This window comes from Myotis davidii, unplaced genomic scaffold, assembly GCF_000327345.1.
Source record: "Myotis davidii unplaced genomic scaffold, ASM32734v1 scaffold30, whole genome shotgun sequence".
In the NCBI taxonomy this organism is placed as follows: domain Eukaryota; kingdom Metazoa; phylum Chordata; class Mammalia; order Chiroptera; family Vespertilionidae; genus Myotis; species Myotis davidii.
In genome coordinates, this window is record NW_006282874.1 from 2,501,156 (window position 1) to 2,516,051 (window position 14,896).

Below are 14,896 nucleotides of genomic sequence, written 5' to 3' on the forward strand. Positions count from 1 at the left end.
CTGAGTTCATTCAGCACATCTTTCCCCACAACATCTGACCTATGTTTTCTCTGCCCGATGACTCTTTTAGTATTGAAGAGGTAATGCATATAACACGTGTGGGAGGAGGAGGTATTTGATTGCCGGCTGGCGATGCTATGTGTTAACTTCAGGTGTTTCTGTTCGGGATGCAGAGCAGACACTCTTATCTGTCGAACCCTTGTCACATGGCGCTCCGCATGTCCTTTGAGTCTCAAATGCTCGGGCGTCACCTGGAGTGCCTTTGCCAAGCCTTGGTACCGCTTAGGGTACCAGAACTGCTGAGAGCACTTGAGTAATTTTTTTTGAAGTTCTCATTTTGAAAAATGAGTCAGCTGAGGCTTAGAGATGGAAACTGCTATCCTTGGGTCTGTGATAACATATATGATATTTCGTAAATGTTAAAATGAAACGGGGCAACAAGGGTGATGGTTGTAAGTCATCACATTTGATCTCCTACTGCCCCTGAAACCCAGGCGGGGGAAGCAGTCCCTCAGCGGGGCTGCCCAGCCACACCCTTCTCCGGGGGGGCGGGGATGGGTTTCACATCCGTGGGGTCTGAGGAAGGACTGTTCTTTCAAGGCGCAGTGAGCGCAGTGACTCGCCCCCACGCTCTGGAGTCAGATTTCCTGGCTCTGCCGCTTGACCCTGGACCCGTGGGTTGAGGCTTCACGCCTGGGTATTCTCCTGGAGAAAGGGCGAGGATGCCAGGGTTTTCACCATGCAGGGTCGTTTTGAGGATTAGCGGCAGGTATGCAGCATGCTGAGAAAATCCGTGGCGTGTAGGTGCACTCAGCAATGTTAGCCCTGGTGGTATTAGCTGCTTGCAAAGGCCACTGACTTCTTGACTTACTCATGGTGGTTGCTTTGCCCACGTAGGCTTTCTTTCTTTCCTTTTCTTTAAAATATTTTTTTTTTTTTTTATTTCAGAGAGGAGAGGAAAGGGAGAGAGAGAGAGAAACATCAGTGATGAGAGAGAACCATGGATCAGCCACCTCCTGCACGCCCCCTCCTGGGGACCAACCCTGCAACCCAGGCACATGCCCTGACCAGGAATTGAACTGTGACCCCCTGGTTCATAGGTTGTCTCTCAATCACTGAGTCCACACAGGCCGGGCTACATAGGCTTTCATGTTCATTAAAAGCGATGGTCCTGTGTCAGGGTTACTTGGGCTCCAAGTAAAGGAAGATCCAACTCGGTCTGGCTTTCCAGTAAGGAGACCTAGTGTCGGGCCAGGCGATGCGTCTAGAGGTAGGCAGGCTCCACCTTGGGGTTGGCTGACTCCTCTCTGCTCCAGCAGCCACAGTGGGCTTCGTCCTGGACCTCGGACCCTCCTGGTTGCAAGCTGACTTGAGTGTCAATAGAGGATCACGCTTCCTCCTTTGTAAACATCCAGCAGAAAAAGGGAAAGGAACTCCCCAAGCATGGATTACAGAGCTTCCCCTTCATCTGGCCGGGAGCGCTTGGCCTGCGTGCCCTTCCCCGCATCACGCCGTTGCCAGGAGGCTGCCATGGGCTGGTTGACTTACACCCGGGACCCTGAGCCGTCACTAGCATGGGACGTGGGGTTGCCATGCACCGGCCCAGTTAGGCTAAGCCTAACCCCTGGAGTTGGGTAGAGACGTGAGCAGAGCTGGCTTCCATGAGAAAGGATGGAGGGAGAAACGGATGTTGCGTTGCCAACCCACAGTGTGTGGGGTACAGGTGTGGATCTGAAAGACCGACATGGTTTTGATAGCTATAATAATTCTTCGATTCTCTTTACCATCTTCACAATAGATTATACAAATATGTCTTTGATCTTGAAGGTTAATTACATTCTTTGTGTATTTCAGAAAATGTCAGCAAACTCAAGAAACTCGAATATTTGAATTTAGCTTTAAACAACATTGAAAAAATTGAAAATCTGGAAGGTGAGACTTTTCATCTTATTTTTGCGAATTAAAATGGAGACTCAAGATTCGATTTAAACAGTATTGCTTAAACACTATATCCTCCCATTTTGTGGGGTTTCTTGTCAGCTTTCTTGATGGCATCCTTTAGAGCACAATTACTCTTTTTGACCTATAACTTTATTGAGGAATAATTGACCCGCAAAAACCTGCACATGTTTAAGGCATGCAATTTGATGGCTTTGGACATATGCACACACATGTGAGACCATCACCACAATCAAAGGTAATAGACATACCCATCACCTCTGTATTATCTGCTCTCCCCTCAAACGTCTTTTAAATATGTTTTGGTTGCACTAGCTCGATCCTCCATGCCTTTTAACTGCAGTCCTTATTTAACCTGCTTGTCTTGTGCTGCAAGGGAAGGTTTCCTGTTTTACTCTGCAGGCTGCTGTTTTGCACTGTTTGGTTTTTTCCCCCTAAGTGTCTGTTAATCATCTGAAAGGATTTGGTTGACTCGGTGGCTGGCGTGGGCCCCTCTGCCCTTGTGAGGTTGGGATCCCAGGTCCAGCCTCTGGTCTGGCTGGCGGGGCTGCTGCGGGCTGTGGGAGTGGGCAGGGGCAAGTGCAGCGGCAGGCACGCCCACTCCCATCTGCCAGGAGCTAACATTAGGGGGATATTACTTAAGTGATGGTCGTGTTTAGCCTCTTCACCTCCTGGTGCGGACGTTGACATACTTATTCATCATGCATTTAAGATTTCATCCTCAAAGCCTAGAATGCCATCGCTACCGAAGACCCAAGGCCAGATCAGTGCTGGCCTTGACATGGTCCTTCCTGTGTCCGGCGTTTTTCTGCAGCAGAAACGGAGTCATTGCTCTCCCAGGTACCACTCTGCGGCCCTGTGACCGTGTCCCCTGTGAGCCAAAGGCATGACACATCATCAGGGTCCATGTTTTGTAAAAATCCATCTAAGCTTTCAGAGGACTCATTAAAACGCTCACTCTCAGTGGGCGTGGCCACGGCTCCTTATTTTTAGGAAAGGATCTGAAAGGACATGGACAATTCCATTTTTGCTGCATGGCTGGTCATCCACCACTGGAGGGCAGCGTCGTCACTGTTGTCATTTGGGGCTTTGGGAACCAGGGTCCACCTGGGGCCTGTTACCTGGATGCCTCTTCCTGTGGGGCCCCCCTCCCCGCTCTGATAGGATGCACTGGGCCAGGGTGGTTTGAGGATATGTATGGAGGGATGGGCGGCTTGTCTGCTGGCAAGTATGCACTTTTAATTTCATTTTAAAGGTGAGAGAGGAGGAAGATGCATATACGCACTCAGCCCACCCACTTGAGTAAATCTGAATATAATTTTAAACACAAGTTGCATTTCTATTTGTTTTGCTGGACTGGGAAAAAATAGCTAGCATCCTTTTTTCCTTTTTCCCTGTTGTGGAATCCCTGGGATAGAATAAAGTACCTTCTTTTTCCATCCCTCCTCCTCACCCACCCTGACCTGGAGGGGGGGTTCCTAACAGTCCAAGCTTTTGCCCTTGGGGAGTCAGCGTGGTTGATTTCAGTGACCTTCAGACCCCTGTGGGTCATTGCAGAGCCGGAGAGCAGGGTGGGACTCGGCGAAGGAAAGGAGCGCTAACTCCAATGAGGAGGCATTCTCAAGCCTGGCTCGTACAGCAGGACTCATTCTGTAAGATGGCAAATGTGGCTGGATTTCCAATGTGTGGGCTGAGCAGAAGGAAAATGAAGACTCCACCACTCTGAACAATATGATGGCCATGTGGAGGGTCCTTCATCTGCAACTCTACAGCGAAACCCAACAACATATGAATTCTTAAACCCGTTGGAGTCTTTCAACCGTCAGGCTGCTCTTACATGAGAGAGACACAGCATGGAAATGGCTCCCAGAATCTGTCAGAGTAACTGGGAAATACCGGGAACCTGGGTCTGAAGTTAGATTGCCCCAAATGTGTCTCCCACGTTTCATAAACGCCATCTGACATTTCTTCCCAACGCAGAACAAACATGCAGGCGTGGAGACGCAACCTTAATTGTATGTATAGACACGTGCAGTTTTGTGTTCACTCTTCATCTAAGTGGCCGAGCCCACAGTTTTATAATTTAATGACTGAATTACCAAGCATATTGACGTGTTTCAAATACTCCTTACTGTGTGGTGCCTGAGGTGTTTTTAATTATGTTTGCCATGGTGAACAGGGCTGTTCTGATCAGCTTTGTACAATCACCTGTTCTCAGTTGATGTATCCAAGTGAAATTCTGGACCCACGGGAAAACATTTAGAAGCCTCTATTATATATTCTCAGATTGAAAGCTGGAAAGTATCATTATAGTCTTATAAGCTTCACAATCGTATTTAAAATTTTGTCTCTATTGTTGCTAGTTTAATAGAAATGATGGCTTTGTTGTCCTTTTTCATATATATGATTGCTTTTGAAGATGTGACGTCATGAATTGTGTAGCAGAATCTAGACTATATAACAGTGTTTATTTGTTCTTGTACATTTTGTTTTTGTTTTTAATCCTCACCGAGGATATATTCTAGAGAGAGTGGAAGAGAGAGGGAAAGACAGAGAGAAACAGCGATGTGAGAGAATCACATCGATTGGTTGCCTCCTGCACATGCCCTGCCCGACCGGGGCCCAGTACGTGCCCGACCAGAATCGAACCCGGGACCCTTTGGTCTGCAGGCCGACACTCTATCCACTGAGCCAAACCGGTTAGGGCTGTTTTTGTGCATTTTGTAGAGTCATCTTTTTACTGATTAATGTGTTTACTGTAGCAATAAATTCACAGAATAAAAAGTCAAAGCGAAGCGCTCTCTATATTTTTGTTGGAAAAGGTGGGTCTTTATTTTGCCCTCAGACCCCTGAGCCCTGCTCCTGGGGGTGACTAGCCTCAGCTCCCCTCTGCTCTGGCACGGTTGCAGACAGTGTGCTCGGACTGTGCGGTATCTGCAGCCCTCGCTGTTCTCATTGGGGGCCTCATCCTTTGGCGTCCTGTTGAGGAAGACGCAGGCTTCGCTCTCACCCCACCCCCAGGGTTCTCCGTCCCTTCTCCCCACCCTGCTTCTATTTTCTCTCACATGTGGGATATCGCAATGAGACCTGAGCTATGGTACCTGGGGTTTTGAATACACATGAATCATTTCATACTGTCTTCCCAACAACCTCTGCCCTGGGTACCAACGCCATTCTACACATGAGAAAGCCGAGGCTGGTAACTTCCCAAGGTCTCAGTGCGAGGCTGTGACGGGGTGGGATCTGGGCAACAGTGCGATTCACCAGCAGACCTCCTCCACTGTGGCTGCTGCTACTTGTGCGAACTGTCACCGGCAGCTCACGGTGATGGCCCTCACATTTTATCACCGATGCGATGTACCTCTTTGCTTTCATTTCTCTCACCAGGATGTGAGGGGCTGACGAAACTTGACCTGACAGTAAATTTCATCGGGGAGCTGAGCAGCGTGGAGACCCTCCGGGGCAACATCCACCTGCGGGAGCTCTTTCTCGTGGGGAACCCGTGCGCCGACTTCAACGGCTACCGGCAGTTCGTGGTGGCGACGCTCCGGCAGTTAAAGGTACGCTGGCGCCGGGATGCAGACATCGCAGAGAACATGCAAACGAGCCTCTACAGTTCTCCCGCCTCAGAGAAAGACACATCCCAGAAAACCAAAACCAGTTCCTGACTTACCGAGCCGGTAAAGGCGTTGGGCTGAGAATTCTGGGTTAACAGGACACATGTCTCATGGAGAATTTCCTTGAGGACAAGAACGAGTGACTTGAGTCATTGAATCTGGAATGTTTAGAATAAATGAGACATTGGCTGATGGTCATTGTCCAGAGACTCTGAGAGAACACACCCTTGGGAGCAGCGTGATCAAGGGATGGGTCCTGTGGCATCACCTGGGAGCCACGTCCCCGGGAAGGTGCGGGCATCCCAGCTGAGCCTGCTCTGTGCGGCCAGGGACCCGCTGGAAGGGTGAGCGCCATCAGGTGGGTGCCCCAGACCTAGGCCCCGGCTGCTCCAGGTGCTTTAGGCTCCGCTTCTCAGATCCCCCTGGACCCCAGCAAGGAGATGGTGAGTGCACGCGGGGTAGGAAGTCGGGCCTCGGACGGCTGGTGCTCCTGTGGAAGCCACACACGGGGCTCCGGGCACGGGGCTCGGGCGCGATTTGAACCCGACGGCCCACCATTCACACTGCAGCCCCTCTCACTGCCTCCCTCGGCTGATGTGCGGGCTTCGGAGCAAGTCCTTCCTCCCGGAAAGGCCGCTGTGAGCGGCGGTTACACCAGGCGACAGCCTCTCTCTGAAAATAGCATTCATAACGGTTTCCTAGGACTTAAAAATAGGCTGGTTAACTTGATCTTTTTTTAAAAAAAAATGCATTTTTACTAATTTGAGAGAGAGAGGAAGGGAGATGGAGAGAGAGATAGAAACATCGATCAGTTGCCTCCTCCACGCCCCCTATTGGGGATCGAGCCCACACCCGGGCATGTGCCCTGACCAGGAATAGAACCACGACCTCCTGGTTCCTAAGTCGATGCTCAACCACTGAGCCACACTGGCCGGCCACTTGAGGATCTTAATCACCATTTATTTCGCTGAAAGCTGCGATCGACTTGAAAGGGATAGTGTTGATCATATGAAACCAACATGGACGGAGATCAGAGTTTCTGATGTTTCCCCCTCACCCGGGTGCAGTTCATTGTCTCTAAGTTTAAAATCTCCCCGTCAGAGCCGGCTGGGGCTGATTCAGATGGCGGCTCTGGGATAATGCTCCGTGTCGGCTGTTCTTTATTCCAGTGGCTGGACGGGAAAGAAATAGAACGTTCCGAAAGGATCCAGGCACTGCAGGACTTCCCTGAAGTTGAGCGACAAGTCAGAGAGCAGGAGAAAGCCTACTGCCTCAGACGAGCCCGAGACAAGAGCGAGGCCCAGAGGAAACTTCGAGAAGAGCAGGAGCGCGGAGAGAAGGAAGGCCGCCCGGGCTCGGACGGACGCTGGGACGCAGACTTCGCTGCGGATCCGTATGTAAATCACGAGAGTTCATCTTCCCCTTGACTCCTGTTAAAAGCCGCCAACCGTGTTCTCTTCCCAAGGGGTCCACGCGTGTCACCTGCATCCCAGACGATTCATTTGAAGAGTTTGTTGTTACACTGGTGGCTCTGGCAGCCACCGCAGTACCTGGAGGCTCTGGTACTGTCTCCGAGAGCCAACCAATGGGCTCGCAAATAGAAAGCCCGTGACTGGGAGTAACAGCATCGTTTTCACAGGAAGCGCCTGCCCTCTTCTCCCTGTCCCTCCTCCAGGGCTAAGGCTCAGTAGCCCTGAGGTCGCCCGATGATCAGAACCTCCTGCCAAATATTATAAAAGACAGATTCCTGGGCCTCACCCAAAGCTGCTGAGTCAGACTCTCTTGCGAGAGCCCAGGAATCGGTACCGTTTATAAGGCTCCCAGGTCACTCCCCTCAGCGGGTGTGTGATCCCTCCAGTCTGATTCCTGCCATATTCCTCCTGGTGACAGCCGCCAGCCGAGAGGGCCCGCCCGCGCTGGGCCGGTGTTCCCTCCAATGTGGCTGGGATAAGCTCTCATTCAGACACGTTCTGTCGAGAAGGTAACACGAGAAAAATGAATAAGATACGTAAGGAGCAGCGTTAAGGATGAAGCCCGCATGTCCACCTGTGCTCTCACGTGCTCTGTGTCTTTCTGTTCCCTCCTAGCCCACCTTCTGTGGGGAGCAGAGACCACCCCCCAGCACTGGAAGTACAGGAAGGGGAACCCAGCAAGAAGAAAGTAGACGGCGTGGAAGATGACCTGGAGTTCTGGAATAAGCCCTGTTCGTTTACTCCTGAGTCTAGATTGGAAACTCTTAGACATATGGAAAAGCAACGAAAAGACAAAGAAAAATCAAGGTATTTCGTTTCTTTCATCATTGAGAGGAAGGTTACACTCTCACACGGACTCTGTTTTCATGGTTGCTCTTTCTTTCACTCATTATCTGTGGTCAACCTTCCTTAGCCATCACACATAAACTGTGCTTTTTTTAAGTTCAGTGTTTTGTTGAATTGTATTCTCTAATATTTATTAATATCAAATGACCTTTAAAAGGTCATGAGTTATGGCATTTTCGGTAGAGTTTCGTTTGGATGTCTTTAGTTCTTCAAACATGTCGAGTATTAGTAGGGCCTGGGTTAGTAGTAATAGTCATCATGAACACCGAGAGAAAGACCACTTTGTCAGATGAATGAGTTCCTTTGTGTATTTGCATTTGCAAAATCAATAATTAGAAATTAATTTCATTAGGTGCTGTAGTATCCTACTGCAGCTCTCTTGGACATTTAACGGTATGCTTTCACTTTCACGTTATTTATGTGTAATTGTCAAAAGCTAGAACACACAAGCTGTTATTTCCAGAGTAGGATTTTTTGAAAGACAGGCTCCGTGCTTTTCCAGTTCATGCCCTGCTTAAGTCCAGCGTGCAAACTGTGTCACCCGTGGGAACGCTTCTGATTCGGGAGCTGGGGATGCAGTCAGTCAGCTCTGAAATGCAGTGAGAAGCCAAAGAGGAGCAAAGCAAGTGCTGCTTTCATCACATTTTCCTCATGAATTAGGTAGATAGCCGGGTACAAACATGAGAAATTTCGTTAAAATACTTGTCTGTACAACTTGGTGATTTGGGAAGAGCATTGGATGACATCAGAAAGTGTGGATTCCTATTGCAGCTCTGCCACTCATGCTGGGTAGCTTCTCCTCCTCGGTTTCCTCCTCAGTTAAACGGACCACACACCCACCTTCCCTGCCCCACTGTATTGTTAAGAGAATCAAATGGGCCAATAAATGTAAAAGTGCTTTGCAGGCTCATGAACTCTTCAAAATGGAAATTCTATGTTTACTTAACAAGTACAGTATTTCTGATGTATATGCACCCAACTATATGTGTGTGTGTGTGTGTGTGTGTGTATACACACACACACACACACACACACACATAACAAGTACTATTTCTGATGTATATGCACCCAACTATATGTGTGTGTGTGTGTGTGTGTGTGTATACACACACACACACACACACACACACACATATATACACACACACACAATATACTTGTATACGTTTATATATGTATATAAATGTATATATATACAGGGTGTCCCCCCAAATATGTGTCCACTTTGAATAATTATAAAGGTAGAATACATTTCATTTTCCAAATGTCATAGAATCTACAGCTATCAGCTATGAAAGTGTATATATATTTTGGGGGGAATAACCTGTATATAGACATTACATTTCATTGGGCCTGAAAGCAGGATGCATTTTTCCTTCCCTGACAGCCTCAGAGAGCATGGCTGACTTGGGTGAAGACGCGGCCGCTGCTCAGTGCTCTGCATTCTACCTGAACAGATGTTCTGGATGCCCCTTCATCGTCCTGCTCATGAAAAATAATGTTCGAAGGAACATTAATTTATTGGACCTGGGGGCCCAGTTTAAGAGGCAGGAAAGTGTAAATACATTTATATTTTAAAATAAAGTTAACTGACATAAATATCAAAAGAACAATAGGGAATCTAGTCAATAATATTGTAAGAACTATGTTCAGTGCCAGGTGGGTGCTGGAAATACCAGGGGGATCACTCTGTAAAATATATGATTGTCTGACCACTATGCTGAACGCCTGAATCTAACAAAATAATATTGAATATAAACAGGAATTGAAAAATAAAATTTAAAAAAAAGAACAATACAAACCGAGGCAAGGAATTACCTCCAATTTTGTCATCTAAACAAATTTGTCCATTTGATCATTGATTGGCTGCCCCCTGCACACCCCCTACTGGGGATCAAGCCCGCAACCTGGGCATGTGCCCTTGACTGGAACCCTTCAGTCTGCAGGCCAACACTCTATCCACTGAGCCACACCACCTGGGGCCATCATCAATACTTTCTGTCACTTTTTACATCAGTAGGTGAAGAGCAAGCACATGTTTTCTCAGCTACAGAATATCTATGACTATACCATGATGCCCCGTCCCTCCTCCATGCGGGCGCTGGGGCAGTTCCGGACAGTGCTATGATTAGACCTTTTACATGGGTCCTTATGTGCTGGTATTTTTCTTTCTATAAAATGGATTCCATGTGGCATTATAAAAATTGTCATTTTAACGAAAGCAGAAGCTGCACACACAAATGGAGAACTGACAGTGATCTGGGTAAATCATGCATAAAATTGACTTATTTGAATATTAATGGGTATGGCATGAAAAGGATTCCTCCCCCCATTAAATTATCTGGCAAATCGTCTTGCTCACATTTTCGCTTTGCAGACATAGATACAACCGTACGGAAGCCTGGCTCCGCGGTCTATTTCCAGCACAGAATGGACTTCCTAGCAGCCAAGTGTGGATGTTGTCACACATACCTGATTACTTTTTCTTAAGCTCTTACTCAGATCAGTAACGTATATTCCTCCTGTTTATTTTTCCCTCTTCCCTCTGCCCCTCGTTCCCACCCACCCCCAACCTTAAGCGAAAAGAAGAAGAAAGTGAAACCACCCAGGATGTTGATCACTGCAGATGGGAGGGCCCTGAACGTGAACGAGCCCAAGTACGTGAGCCCACGTGGAGACGAAGCAGCCCAGTGGGTGGTGTCGGTCATTCCCGTGACAGGTTTGCTCTGCAGGGAACACACCTGACCCCCTGACCTCTCCCCGCCAGCTCGATGACTCTAACAAGAACCACACGTGTGCACATTCGAGAGCAGAGCATCCATTATGTTCTCGGGTGCACAATGTTACGTTACTGCCTTGACATCCAGAAAATGATCTTGACATACGGAAATCCTGGGTGTTTATGTCTCTCTCGAAGCTTTGGGCCATCTACAGCTTTATGTCTGAAAATTGCCAGGGCATCATTCTTGTGTGTATTAATTTTTTAAGTTCTGCCATGAACACGCTGGCTGAGAATATTGATATGTCTCCAACCCGTCTACTTTATACCCTGGAACACATTCTCAAAGCATTCGGGAGCTAGGGGAAATTGATATAAATATCTCTGTGAAGTTAATGAGAGAGGAAAAACATTCACACTGGAAATCCTTAAGTGTAATAATATCTGATCTACCCTCTCTAATCCAATTCATTCTCTTCCCTGTTCCTGGACCCCCCCTCCCCACTCCCACCACACACACACACACACACACACACACACACAACCAACTGTGCCCTCTGGAGCTTATTCTGTCAACAAAACCTAGACAATTCCAATAGCTTCTTAAGTACACTCCGTGGTTCCTCTCTCGGCCTCCTGTAATCTCTTCTACTCAGCTGAACAAAGAAGGGGGAAGGAAAGGAAGGATACACACTGCCTCTCTTTAGGAAAATTCCCAGGAAGAGCCACACAACACTTTCCTTCCCAGAACTAAGTCACATGACCTCATCTAGCTGCAAGGGAGGCTGGAAAATGTAGTCTTTATTCTGCAGAGCCCTGTTCCTAGTTAAAATCAGGGGTGCTATTCGTGGTGAGAAAGGGAAAGCAGATCGTGGGGAATGAATGCAATCTCTGCCATAGGAAACCTCTGAAATTACCTTTCAAGTGATGTATGAAGGGGGAGGTTGGATTGGCTGGCCGGAACGTCGGGGAGTAGCAACCAGGGCAGAGGGGTCAGCACATTAACGAAGCTCCCAAGATGAGCTTTAACAAAGGCACAGGCCATTTGAGTAAGAGTCCCGTACAGCTGGACTGTTGGAACCAAGGAGAGTGGCTGCTACCAGCAGACTAACTGCTGACAGCCAGACCTGTGGCTAATGTTACATTTTCCGGACAATTGAGCTTATATTCTTTACCACTGCTGGGTTATGTGTTCCACAGAATAACGTGCTAAGTGAGTGCTGGAAATAAAAGGGACAAGGTAACTCTACACAGTGATTCTGCACAGCTTGGGAGTCACACCAAGGACGTGGCCTCAGGGTGTAGCTGAGAGGCCTAGGGCTTTACAGTCCTGCCCCTCCAGCCCGTGGCCTCTTTCCCAGCGGCGGCAGCTCTCTGAGCCTCTGTTTCCTCATCTGTGAAATGGAGGGGATAGATAATGGGCAGGCCCAGCTGGTGTGGCTCCGTGGTTGAGGGTCAACCTATGGACCAGGAGGTCACGGTTCCATTCCCGGTCAGGGCACATGCCCAGATTGCGGGCTCGATCCCCAGGAGTGGGGGTGCAGGAGGCAGCTGATCAATGATTCTCTCTTATCATTGATGTTTCTTTCTCCCTCTCTCTCCCTTCCTCTCTTTCTAAAATCAATTTAAAAATATTTTTAGAAAAATAAAATAAAATAATGGGCAGTGTCTCAGCATTTCCCAAGGCGATGGAAAGGTGGAGGGAGAAGAAAAAAGATGGCTGGGGAATAGGAGACAAGACCGTTTAAAACTGAAGGACTAGCATGCATGTTGGATAAGAGGAGACAAATACAGCATTTAGTTCTCAATATTTCCAATAAAATGGAAAGGAAAACTTTAACCACCAGATGTCTCTGTCTCCGCACCAATGCTCATTCTGTGTATGTAATTTACCTTAAGATCCGCACCTTTAAGCAATGTAAACAAATTATGAGCACATTATAGGTGCCTGTTGACATTTTTAAATCAACGTCGACATTTCATTGTTCAGCTACCAAAATAAGTGTGTCATGGGAAATTATAATAATTATGAAATTTGCTTTTGGTAATGGGACGAAGCTACCTATAAAGTATTGCTAAAGACATTATCTTTTTTTCCTCCTCCTTCTTCCCAAAATGGGTTATTCCTTAGACTTGACTTCTCTTTGAAAGATGATGAGAAACGCAACCAGATCATCCTGGACCTGGCTGTGTACAGGTAAAGACATTTTATTGTGTGTTTATTTAACATCACTTCCACCTGTTTCATTCTCAGTTGCGATCTCTTGAGTTGTGACACATTTTGAAATGAAACTTGGTTTGATATAAAACAGTACCCACTCCTCTCCCAGCACTTCTCTCTACCCCTCCCCCCCACACTTTGATTGCTACCTGACAAACTATAAATTTACTTGTGTTTTTAAAAATCTATGGTCAAGGCAAGACCTTTGTTTTGTTTGCTTGCTTCCCCCTTCTTATGTCTCCAGCACCTAAAACAGTGCCTGGTGCCTGGTGGGAATTCAATAAGTACAGGAATGAATGAATGAATGAATGAATGGATGCTGGTGATGGGAGCCAACATTTGTACACATGAATTATAATACAGGTCTTCCTCTTTTTAAGGACTTTTTTATTTGCTCTCTTTTATTCGGTCTCTCATCCCGGTGAACCAGGAGGGCTTATTACCCTGGAGTTACCCAGGAGGGGGTACATTTTCAGAGAGTGAGGGAAAGCCAGCGATCTGAGCACTGAAAATCCAGGGATGGGAAGCAGTGAGGTCGGCATAGAACAGGCAGGAAAAACAGGTGCTTGAGGCAGAGAAAAGCAGCATATGCAAAGACCTTGCCGGTCGGGCCAGGTGGACACACCTTCCGAGGCCCTAAGCATGAGAAAGAATATGCCATCCGCTCATGTGGCAGGTATTGAACCCGAAGTTTTAGGAGACCTTGACTCTACCTTTTAGTACCAGGATTTTGTAAAAATAAAATGACGTTTTATAAACACTAACTGTGTACTAGGCAACACGCATGTATCTTCATAGCTTTCTTAGGGAATAGGCACTATTTTTATCTTGATTTTTACAGATGAGGAGGCTGAGGATTAGAGAGGTGAAGGAACATGGTCCCAGGTACTAACACAGGAAGGCGGGGAGCCCTCCCTCACAGGTGTGTGTGACTGAAGCCTGTGCCTGTAACCCCGGGGTTCCCCACCTGCCTGAATGTGTCTTATTTTTGAATCATCACTGGATTTTCTACTACTCACAATCAGTATTTTAAAATATATAAGTAGCCCGGCCGGTGTGGCTCAGTGGTTGAGTGTTAACCTATGATATGAACCAGAAGGTCACGGTTCGATTCCCAGTCAGGACACATGCCTGGGTTGCGGGCTTGATCCCCAGTAGGGGACGTGCAGGAGGCAGCAGAGCAATGATTCTCTCTCATCATTGATGTTTCTCTCCCTTCTTCTCTGAAATTTTTTTTTTAAAAAACAATGTATAACTATAGTGTTTGGCTAAAGGAGAGGTGAAATCTACATCTTCCATTTGCCCAGAAAGTCAAGGAGAATAATTGCCAGCCGATCCCGGGATCTCTGCCATAGACTCTGCTCACTCAGCAGGCTGTGCCTTCCAGGGAAGCAAAGCCCATGGGGGAGATGCTATGGGGACAGCTGCAGGGCAATGCCAGGGATGCAGAGCAGCTAAGGAAGTGGGGCCGGGGTTGCAGGCCCCTAGCAGAGTGCAGTCAGCATCCCTCGCTATTCATGTCAGTCTTAGGGGCTTAAAATAAAATATTCACGAAAGACCATGGCAGGCTGGTTTTTGCAGGCCTCTGACGTTTCAGACCTCTGATACTTTTGGGTTAGGGGCAGTCAATGCCAAGTGTACACATGGGCCTAAAAACGAATTGCTGATACGTTGCATTTCCTTTGGTCTGAGGATTAACTCAAAGCTAATTTTTTAAGGCCTGTTTAGCATGGACACTTTAAACTCTCTCCATTTAAAGGGGTCCCCTAAGTGAGGGTTTGTATTTGTAAATTTGTTTGCAAACTTAATGTTCTTGGAAACTCACAAGACTGAGTGTGTTTCATGTGTTGAATTTTCAAGGTACATGGATACCTCTCTGATCAGTGTTGACGTGCAGCCAACTTACGTGCGAGTAACGGTCAAGGGAAAGGTGAGGATGCCCGTGGGCTGGCTCCGTCTCCAAAGCCAACCCTTGGACTATGCTAGTTGCCTGAACGTTTTTTTAAAGTAATATTAAAATGGAAAAGGAGAAAGCCAATCAGAGAGCTGTTTCTTAGGCAAG

General features: G+C 47.4%; 1 protein-coding gene across 1 annotated transcript in view; it reads left to right on the forward strand.

The window, feature by feature from the left end:
- The window catches only part of LRRC6 (leucine rich repeat containing 6), a 39,369-nt gene that overhangs the window by 4,388 nt on the left and 20,085 nt on the right, over positions 1-14,896 (forward strand). The window contains exons 3-9 of the mRNA XM_015561580.1: positions 1,855-1,932; positions 5,347-5,519; positions 6,746-6,969; positions 7,664-7,855; positions 10,474-10,551; positions 12,745-12,810; positions 14,695-14,820. Coding sequence (XP_015417066.1) covers positions 1,855-1,932; positions 5,347-5,519; positions 6,746-6,969; positions 7,664-7,855; positions 10,474-10,551; positions 12,745-12,810; positions 14,695-14,820 — 937 coding nt within the window. The remainder of the gene's footprint in view (positions 1-1,854; positions 1,933-5,346; positions 5,520-6,745; positions 6,970-7,663; positions 7,856-10,473; positions 10,552-12,744; positions 12,811-14,694; positions 14,821-14,896) is intronic.